Raw genomic sequence first — 11,221 nt, 5'->3', positions numbered from 1 at the left:
TGGTACCCTGATAAATTTACAAGTATGATTGGAGCAGGGGTATTAATTGCAGAGGTATGGGAAAGCTTGTTAATTCCTATCCCACTTTTTAATAGCAGCTGTTCTGCCTGCCCCCACTCCACCCCAGGGTCAATGAAGGTAAAATTGAATAGACTGGATTGGGTCTAATCAATTCCACTCCAAGAACATGGGTGATTTTTAAATTTTTAAATTGTTTTAAGTTTTTGTATATATTTTAACTTGTTTTATGCTACTGCTAACTGCCCAGAGACAAAAGTTTGGGGCGGTGTACAAATTTGATTAATAAAATAAATAAATAAATAATAAAAAGAAAAAGTAGCTTTGCATGAGAACATAAGAACAGTCCTGCTGGATCAGGCCCAAGGCCCATCTAGTCCAGCATCCTGTTTCACACAGTGGCCCACCAGATGCCATTGGAAGCCTACAGGCAGAAGTTGATGGCATGCCCTCTCTCCTGCTGTTACTCCCCTGCAACTGATACTCAGAGGCATCCTGCCTTTGAGGCTGGAGGTGGCCTATAGCCCTCTGACTAGAAGCCATTGATAGACCTCTCCTCCATGAAGTTATCCAAACCCCTCTTAAAGCCATCCAGGTTGTTGGCTGTCACCATATCTTGCGGCAGAGAATTCCAGAAGTTGATTATGTGTTGTATGAAAAAATACTTCCGTTTGCTGGTCCTAAATTTCCTGGCAATCAGTTTCATGGGATGACCCCTGGTTCTAGTGTTATGTGAGAGGGAGAAGAATTTCTCTCTATCCACTTTCTCCATGCCATGCTTGATTTTATAGACCTCTATCATGTCTTCCCACAGTCATCTTTTTTCTAAACTAAATAGCCCCAGGTGTTGTAGCCCTGCCTCATAAGAAAGGTGCTCTTTCCCCCACTTTTTAAAGGTCCACATGTACAGATATCGCAACAAGTGCTCATCCTTTCATGCACTTTAAAAACAAATTCAGACACACTTTTGAAATACCTTGAAACTACTGCAGACACTTGGGGTGGGGATGGGGAAGGAAGAGTGTAATCTAATTTATGGACAGTATCCAACAAACAAAAGTTGCCTGCACTAGTCATACCAAAATGACTTCAATTGAAGTCCTAATTTTACTGCTAAAAGCTAGGTTTGGTTTTCCAAGGAACAGCTTGATGAGCGACAGAAATCTTCAAAACCTATTTGGCCCAAGATTGTGGTGGAATAGGAAGAGGCAAACGTATATACCCTGAGCAATGCCAGCTCTTCTATACCACCTCCAACTCTGAAAGGCTGTGATCCAAATGTAGTCTTGCAGCGCAATCCTAAATATATTTTCTCATTCCTAGGATGCATGCTTAAGTCTGTGGCTTTAAAGTGAGGCTGGATGGGAAAATCCACTAGAGTGAGGAGCTCCATGACCAGTGAGGTCTATACATCAATCTCCATTAACAGCAGCAGGACATATGGCCTCTTGGGCACAATGGAAACTTTTACTCATACTTTTCAAGTCCAATTCATTGTGAGAGGGAAACTTAAAACTTAGCAAAAGCTCCATCTATTTCCAAAAGCTAAGAGGCATGAGCAGAAGTCTTTTGCTAAGCCAAAGAGGCAATAAACTGCTTTTAAAAATGAAGAAGAAAAAGATGTTGCCCACAATGAAGGGTCACTCAAGTGGTATGAGGTTACTTGTAATAATATTCATACGTCTTTATTGCACAATACACATATAAACTCTGTTATTAATTTAGACATATTTATAGATTAAAATATAAAATATCTGTGCTTATTTTACTTACTCCTTGTAAACCTTGTGCACAAGTACCCTATGCCTTCATATATTACTAAACATCTTTTTAAAAAATTATTTAGTGCAACAAACTCTCACCTTTCTGTAGGCTATTTGCATCAAATGGAGTGTTTACATTTGAATACTGAAATCAGATTTAAAATGGCTGAATAAAATTATGCAAGGTCCACTTATATGGATCATCTCTTAAAATTAATGAGGAGTTTTTTTTCATGATCATAGAGGAATTCTATAAAACCTTCCCACTGTCAAAAATAAATATTGCTATCTTAATAATTTTAAGCATTTTTTAAAAGCTTTCCCCCAAAATGGCTATATCTACACCACAGGGGGGTGTAATTCCCTCTCCCTGGGACTGCTAGCCTTTCTCATTGACAGCGCTATGAGAAAGGGATGGGGATTTCTAACAAATAATTATTAGCATCCTCACCAGCTACAATTTCCATAATTCTTTGCAAGCTCAGAATATGTTTGTAGTGCAGATACAGTGGGTATAGGAAAGAATCACCACCTTTGATAGACCTTGAATTCTGGTTCCCTTACATCCTGAAATGAAAACACAAAGAAAATTCTCTTCACCAGCTGTACTTATCCAATGCAACCTATAACATCCAACTGAAAAACATCACAATTACAGTCCAGAAAAAGTGTCAGAAATAAAAAACAAGAATTACTGAGAATGAAAAAGGATCACGCCCCCCCCCATGTCAATATTTTGTTGAACCACCTTTTGCTTTAATAACAGCCTTGAGTCTGTTGGGATACTTTTCTATCAACCTTGCACATCTAGACGGAGCAATATTTGCCCACTCCTCCATACTGAACTGTTCAAGTTCGGTCACATTGGATGGTAGGTGTTGGTGGACTGCTATCCTCCCTGGATCCGGTCGGTCCTCCAAACTGGATGGAAGAGCAAGGAGGAAACTGGTAAGAGAGGTTACCAAGAGGCCAATGGTCTATCAAAAGGGGTGATTCTTTCCTATACCCACTGTATGCCCGGTTTATGTTGATCTATAGGTTGATCATCTGTTGGCTACTGCATCTGAGTTAGCAGGTAAACATAGACACAGAAGCTGATTTCTTCATTTGTGCAACACTTTGAAAGATTAAAACTTGATTTGTGATTTAGTTGTACAATTATCAACACTGATTGCCATTGATGCTGCACTAGCTAACCATCAATCTTCACATCTCACTTTCTTCCTTCAGTAGATTTTTATGTAAGGAAATGTGGAAATTTCTACACACCACTCTGCAACCACAATTTTAATGCAGGGGTGAAAATAAGAACTGAACCCATCACAGACACCACCAAAAACAGCCACAAGAAGATGCGGTCAAGGACCTGAGCCACAAACTTCCAATCTTGTACTACCTAGAAAAGAAAAGGCAATCATGAGTTGCATACTTATTTTATACAGCGAAAGAGCTATTTCAAAATACGCTTTGGAATCATGTTTGGAGTTATTTCTAGACAAATATTTTAATCAGCCACAAATATTGCTCTCATAGTTGCTGTCCTTAAAAAACAAACCCTCACCTGTGATCTTTGAATCTGGAATTTAAAAAATAATCGTAAATGTATACTGAAAACTGGACTGCATAATCTGTGAGCCACCAAGCAAAATACATCCCACCAGTCATGCGTTGTGACCCACCAGAGGTTTGACAAACCTCCTATTTTTGTCTGGGACTGCAAAAATACAAGTGGGGTGGGATTTATCAAGCACTTGAGAGCCACTATGCATGGCTGGCAGACTGTGTGCAACCTGGCATGTCACAAGTTGTGTAGGCCTGCTGTTGGGAAACCAGTAATCTGCATACAAGTATAGTGCTTTGGGTGTACTGAATCTGATATAAGACAGGGCTCCGATAAAAACTGCACCTACATAAATTCTTTCCCCCGCCGTGCAGCGGTTAAAATCATGGCAGAGATCTCCTGAATCAAAGCTACTGACACACCTCGACTCATATACACACGCCTACCCACTTCATTCACAGGTCCCTGTATCTTTGCCTTGTTACAGAGAAAGGCAGCTGGGGGAGATTTTGGCTGGCAAGAAAACCCATCCATCTTCTACTCAAGCTGAGGCGACTTGCAAGAGCTTTGCATCATCCAATTACATTTAAGTTGGCTCAGCCTCTCTCCTGTTTCCATGAAGAAAGGAAAAGCAGAGACAGCACTAAACACAGCAGCTATAGCTCTGCTTGCCTTTTTCACCCACCTGGAGATGGAATTGCAAAATTGGGAGAGCAGAGGCGCATATATCCCACCTTTCTTCCATGATGGAACTCAAGGTGAGGTACAGTACATTAGGTTCCAGGCAGTCTCCTATCCAGGTATTGACCAGATCAAGATCTGCTGAGCTTCAGCAAAGTTGCTGCATTATTGGCCTTCAGATCATACCATCATAGACGTCATTGTTCTTTGACCCAGGCAGCAGCTGAGCCAGCATGCAGGAACTACATACATACAAGCTGGTACATACTGCAGGAACCTTTTAAAAGGTTCTGCTTTGTCACTTACATCTGTCCTATGTAGTTGAGGCCGTTTTGGTACTTTAGCATACGTTTTGGCACACAACTTAAAACTGGTCAAGCAAAATGTGAGGTTAACATGTCCTCAGCCCTAGAGACAGATTTATTTTGTTTGTTTGTTAGATTTATATACTGCCTAATATAAAATCTCAAGGCAGTGTACAAAATTAAAAACATAATACAAAATATAAACATTTAGAATTCATAAAAATATTAAAATCATAATAGATAAGAACACATTAATAATTTTAAAAATTAGATTTCAGTTAAAAGCCTGGGGAAACAGCTATGTCTTCAGGGTCCTCCTAAAAACAGAGAAGGGGATGCTCTTATTTCAGCAAGATTATAAGTTTATTCGGTCATTGACCAGCAAAATTATTTCAGCAAGATGCATGTTCCAAAGCCCTGGGGCAGCCACAGAGAAGGCCCGGTCTCAAGTTACCACAAAACGAGATGGTGGCAACTGTAACCGGACCTCTCCAGATGATCTTAATAGGTTACAAGGTTCATGACAGGGAAAGCCCTCTCTGAAACATGTCTCTTTAGACATTTTTATTGTACCCTTTTAACATAGGAAGCTGCCTTATACTGAGTCAGACCATTGGTCCATCTAGCTCAGTACTGTCTACACAGACTGGCTCCGGCTTCTCCAAGTTTGCAGGCAGGAATCTCTCCTAGTCCTATCTTGGAGATGCCAGGGAGGGAACTTGGAACCTTCTGCATGCAGATGCTCTTCCCAAAGTGCCCCCATCCCCTAAGGGAAATATCTTCTACTGCTCACATGTAGCCTCCCATTCAAATGCAAACCAGGACAGATCCTGCTTAGCAAAGAGGACAATTCATGCTTCCTACCACGACCAGCTTTTCCTGCTCCTTAAAGTTGAATTCTCATTATTTATGAAGTAAGGTGGCAATAGGAATGCACAGGCAATACTCCATTGCCGATTAACACCAACAACTGTTAAGTACTGCCTGTACTAATCTGCTGATTAATTCTAATCACCTTAATATCAGTGTTAAGTAACGTTGGCAGTTTGGACCAGACATTCAATGCTGAAAAGCACATTTAATACTGAAAGGCACATGAAACTTATGAATGACACATAACCAGTGTTTTATTATAGGTGGACGCAGATTCACCAGGCCTATTAGCCTGAAGGTTTTTCTCCCTCTTGTAATCCCTTTTGAAAAAATAATCTAATGCAGTGGTGGGCAAAAGGCAAACATAGGAAGCTGCCATATACTGAGTCAGACCATTGGTCGGTCTAGCTCAGTATTGTCTTCACAGACTGGAGCGGCTTCTCCAAGGTTGCAGGCAGGAATCTCTCTCAGCCCCTATCTTGGAGAAGTCAGGAAGGGAACTAAATGGTAGTCTGCTGATGGACACTGGCCAGTTTCTAATTGGCTACCAAGCACCTGCTAGTTGCTGGGATTCCTGCAAAGAGTACAATAGCAATGGACCTTGGTCTGGTTCCATAAGGTACTTCTTATGTTCTTAAACAAGAGTGGCTCACTTAATACAGATTAGGCCTTATTTGTTAAGAGATCCTCGAGTATGCACTTTTGCATTTAAAACACATTGCTGGACCATGGGGAATCCAAACCCCAAAATGGTAGGCTATGCAAGTCATATATGTTAAGTTTCACCCCGCGTTAACATACCTGCCTGATGAAGTGTTCCTTCTTAACATGCCTGGAGATATACTTGATAGAATCAGCAGCCTTTTCCAGGAATGCAATCACAATTTTTTCTCCGTCTTTGAATTGTTTGTGTTTGTGTTTTCTTGCCAGCTTTGCTTTCAGTGTTCCTTCAGGATCGGAAAATGAATAGCGATCTACATGTCCTTTCATGCAGAGGAGTCGGGGGAGTTTCTGAAGGAAGAGTTTTTTCACCCAAGGAGCCATTGGATGGTAGGTTGTCGAGGACCGATGGTGCACATTAATTACAAAAACAGTCACAATGATGGACAGAGTTACGAAAATCATGATGAACAACAAGTACTCGCCAATCAAGGGTATGACTTTGGAGGAAGAGGGGATAATTTCTTCAATGACTAGAAGAAAAACCGTAAGAGAGACTAAAACAGAGGTTGATAGAGAGAGCTTTTCTCCCTCATCAGAAGGCAAATAAAAAACAAGCACAGTCAAAAAAGATAATCCCAGGCAAGGGATTATTAAGAAGAGAGTGTAAAACAGTGGGAGGCGTCTTAAAACGAAGGAATAGGCTATGAAAGGGTAGGAATATAATGCGTCTTTTCTGTTTCCCTTCATTCCCTTTGCATTTAGGATTTCCCATTCCCCATTGTCAAAGAAATCTGTCCTGTCCACATTTTCATCTACTAGGATTAAGTCAACCATGTTGCCATCGTAGGTCCATGATCCAAATTTCATTGAACAATTTTGCCTATCAAATGGGAAGAAGGTCACATCCATAGTGCAGGAACTCTTATAACTGGCCGGAGGAGTCCAGACAACTATTCCATTGTATTTGACTATTGCTTTGGTCATCAATGAGCCTTCAAAGCGCCCATCAGCACTGGAAAAGGGGAGGAAAGGCAGAGAAACAAGTTTTTTAAATTGTGTTTCAAGCTCTTTCAATTGTGTTATTGCTCTTAAATTCTAGTTTTACTTTCCAAACAGATACCCAGTCATAACCACTACATTATATCAGGCTTCAGCTTAATCTATTATAAACACAATTATATGGAAATTATTGTTTGTCTACTTGGACTTCAGACAGTATAGAGGCAAACATTTTCAAAGGCCATGAAATACTGGAGAGTTTTAATGTATATCTGGTTTCATGCAGGCTCAGAACAAAAACAGCCTCCAGTTCTTCCCAGGGTATTCCCTAGCTCAAACTAGGGTCCCAAGATGTTGTATGACTACAACTCCCATCACCCCAACCATAGCCATTGAAGCCAGGGATGATGGGAGTTGTAGTCATACAACAACTGGGAAGCTTTGAGACCTCCTGATCTAGCCTATTCATCCAAGAGAAGACCTTGGATGAAGTAGTCCACTGTCAGGGTCTAGAAGACCCTGAGTTAACATATCTGCTTAGGATCAAAGAAACACAGAAGTAAAGTATATTTCACATTAGAGCTGCGATGTTTCATTGATTAGTTGGTTTGATTAATTACTAGGTTCATGAGTCACCCCAAGCAGATTTAGTCAATTAATTGATTGATTGGTTACAATTCACACATTTGATTGAGATTTCTTTAATCAGGTGACACAGACCTACTTAAGTGTTGCCCCAGTGGTACTATTATTGTGGGGAAGTGGGCCATGTGGATACATAGATCCTGTATCCATACATGGATATCATGTGAATACATAGTTAATGCTTGTGTGAAGTAGTGCCACTACTGGAAGTGGACTACTTCCAACCAAACCAGGGAAACCTTTGGTTTTCAGGAGTCCCTGGCAACCAAGCAAGTTATAGCATCTGCTGTCCCTGAAGCTAGTTTTGGGGAAATTGGTGAGCACTTGCGCTAAGAGTCCCTAGAGCTGGGAAGGAGACATCTTATTAAGTTATAGGGTTCCAACATGTCTTAAGGACCTGGAGCATAGAAACCAGTAGGCCCTGGTACAAAAAGTGAAGACTGGGCCCCTGCTTCCTCCACCTTCCTCCAAGAGTCAAAAAGAGCAAGCTATCACCCAGCCAATAGGTGAGCAAGCTATCATCCAGTCTACTCTACCCAAGAGCAAGCTATCACCCAGTCTACTTTAGGGACACCTGTCCTTCCCCCAGTTCAGCTGTAGCTACACCCCTGCTAAGGGCACAGAAGGGAAGTTGTTGTTCATCTTACTGGAAACGCTTGAAAAAGAAGGAGGATGGCAAAGTACAGGTTTCTGTTTCAATCCAGTAAAGACATGAGGAATGTGGGAATGCTAAATTTTTCAGCATCAACCTATAATGAAACTACTGTATACAGAGTCAGACCATTAATCCACCTAGATCAGGATCATCAGCACTGACTGGCTGTAGGTTGCTCTCTAGGGATTAGAAAGGGAATTTTTCCAGCCCCACCTGGAGCTTTTCTGCATGGGGTTTTTACAACACTTTTGCATGCTGATGGTTGGGGTGCATCCATACGATGGGATTTAGCCCAAATTCAGTACGGAGACAACAAGGTACCATTCATACAGCAAGCAGAATTATTCAGGTTTTTTCTTTACGATTGGAGCTTAATGCAGAGATTCTGCATCCAAAAATAGTTGCACTTTCTAAAACATTTTTCTGGGATACTCCATCATTCTGAGGAGTATGATTCTGATGTGTGGAGAGGCTCCACAGATAAAGTGGATCAAGATGAGATGGAGGTGTGGCTTTGCTGAGTGTCTGCTGACATGATAGTACTCTGAGCAAACCTGTTTCCTGTGCCCTGGAGTCAACGTTCTTTCCTTTTTTGTTTTTCAATTATTTTTTTAAAAACCTTCCTGAAAAGCCTGACTACTTGTTGTTTTAATTGCCATGGGTCTTGTGCAAGGTTGCCACGTGTCTCTATAGACAGCTACAGGGTTTTCTAACACAGAGGTCCATAGAAAATTAGAAAAATCCATAACTTGGGAATGGCTGGCCATGGAGCTCTGAAACCAGGCACCATTGTAGCACAGGTTAGCAGGACTCTGTGTATTAAATTTAAAGCCGATCCATTATTCCGTTAATTTTTAACACATTTTTTTAGACAGGGAGGGGGGTTCACTTTTTGTTGTTGTTTCCCCCATTGATTTTGCATAAGACTGCTATCTGGTGGCCAAATGCAGTCTTGCACAAGATCAAAGGGGAAATTTTGAAAAAAGTTAAACACCCTCCCTGTCTAATAAATTTATTAAAAATCAATTGAGTGGCGGGTCACTTCAATTTTAATACACAAAGCCCCGGTATCCTGTGCTACAACCGTGCCTGGTTTCAAAGTTCCATGGCGAGCTCTTCCCAACTTATTCATTTTTTCTAATTTTCCATTTACCTCTGCATTAGAAAACCCCTCTCGTTGGATATAATAAAATGTGGCAGCCTTGCACAGGACCCACAGCCATTTTTTTTTAAATGAGTCAAACTTTTATGGGTTTTTTTTAAAAAAAAAAAAAATAAAGGTTCAAAAGACATCGGCCTCCTCTGCAGCCCCATTAGCCAAATATGGGCCAGAAGGGCATCAGAGAGAGCATGCAGTATGAACAATCCTTGCTTGAAAAAAATGTAAAGAAACATAGCCAAACTTCATAAGATATAGGAATTTGAACAGCCCTGGCTTTACTCCAAATTATGCCTAAAAATGTTTATTTCTGTTTCCCCCCCACTTTGACTACTCTCTTCCTGAGTCATTGGATGTTAGATCACTTCCTCCTGCACTAAAGCTTGCATATCAAGGATTGAACATGGGACCTTTCGCAAGCCAAGTATGTGTTTTACCACTGAGCTATGGCTCCTCCCAATACAGGGGAGATATATAGGGGATATAGCTCCCCACCCCCTAGTGAAACAAGGAGTAAGCACCCATAACCATTTTTACACACATTTTTCCTGTTACCCTTGACACTTTCTTTCTTGCTCCTCCTCCTCCTGGTGGCTTACATCAAAACTAAGACTGTAAGCTTTTCCAGGCAGGACCTGTCTCTTTGCTTATGTTGCTTTATAATAACTAACCTACTTCACGGCTTTTGTTTTTTAAGACCCCTGCACACAAACCGCAACAGTGCCAAAATACTGTTCAATTATTGCAATAATCCTTCTACTCACTTTTCAAACAAAACAATATCTGGGAGCCAGAGTGATTCCGATGGGACCCGAATTGCAGTGATTCCACCATAGTCCTCAGGATTCCAGCACAAATTTTGATCGATCCATTCCTGCAATATTCAGCAAAAGAAGCATGGTTCCATTGTCAGAATTAGTTTGGTGGTATCTTAATGAGAGCCCATGTCCATATCCACCTCAGTATATATAAGCACATCTTGCAATCAACTACAAAATCTGAATCACAGAGACCAACAGGGCCAAAGGAGGGCCTATAACTATCTGCCCCCACTTGCCAAATCCACCTGTGCCACATGTGCTACCAATGCATGCAAAATTCCCTTCCACCAGTTCAACTTCCCCAACAGCTTTCCACTTAAGAACGGGAGAGTTAACCATACCTGGGATTGTGCCCTATGCTTTTCAGTTAAAATTGCTATAATGAAAAACATGCAGGTAACATTTCATCCAATAACTCAGAAAGAAGTCAACTTGTTCCCATCTGCCAGTGTTTTGCCCCATAGATGCAATGGCATTAGGAACACTTAGAAATTTGCCACCTATTTTTAATGCATTAAATTTAATAAAGCTAATATCCTGAGCTGTTCACAGTTAGGTTTTTGCTATTTCACACTGACTTATAATCCCCTCACCAACTAGTGCACCTTTGGTCCCCTCCATATCACAGAATGTCTGGCTAAGGGACAAACTACACAATACACCAGCTATACTACTGGGGCCTGTGTGCTTGATTTTGTTCATGAAAATAGCATGTGCAATGTGTGTGTGTGTGTGTGTGTGCGTGCGCACACATGTGTGTACATGCATGCATGCGAAAAGCACCATTGGGAGCTTTCCCCTGGGGGAAATCTGATCGAGATTGGGGCCTCCTACATATGCTATCTACTTTTGAAAGACGAAATATGCAAGCCCAGTCATGCAACAGGCACATCATCTAGTTTGGCCCTAAAGGTTGGCATGAGGCAACTTAAAAAAATGTGGCTGCTGTGTGCCGAGACAGTCATGTGGCTGGACCCTCAGACTATAAGCAAATTTCTGGGTTTTCCAGTGGAAATGCCAGAGATTTTCTGGGGACAAGAATGTATATTATGATAACAAATATAATCTTGATCTCTGA

At 41.1% G+C, this 11,221-nt stretch overlaps 1 protein-coding gene across 3 annotated transcripts in view; it reads right to left on the bottom strand.

The window, feature by feature from the left end:
• Nucleotides 1–1,677: 1,677 nt before the first annotated feature.
• CHRNB3 (cholinergic receptor nicotinic beta 3 subunit) overlaps nt 1,678–11,221 on the bottom strand; it is a 32,003-nt gene continuing 22,459 nt past the window's right edge. For all 3 annotated transcript variants that reach the window (XM_053303255.1, XM_053303257.1, XM_053303256.1), the window contains 3 exons: nt 10,087–10,196; nt 6,003–6,876; nt 1,678–3,177 (listed from right to left, as the gene is read on the bottom strand). In XM_053303255.1, coding sequence (XP_053159230.1) covers nt 3,043–3,177; nt 6,003–6,876; nt 10,087–10,196 — 1,119 coding nt within the window. In that variant the 3' untranslated portion in view covers nt 1,678–3,042. The remainder of the gene's footprint in view (nt 3,178–6,002; nt 6,877–10,086; nt 10,197–11,221) is intronic.

Source organism: Hemicordylus capensis, chromosome 2 (genome assembly GCF_027244095.1).
Source record: "Hemicordylus capensis ecotype Gifberg chromosome 2, rHemCap1.1.pri, whole genome shotgun sequence".
Taxonomy (NCBI): Eukaryota; Metazoa; Chordata; class Lepidosauria; order Squamata; family Cordylidae; genus Hemicordylus; species Hemicordylus capensis.
Note: the sequence above shows the minus strand (reverse complement) of the source record. Positions and strands in the feature narration are given on the sequence as shown.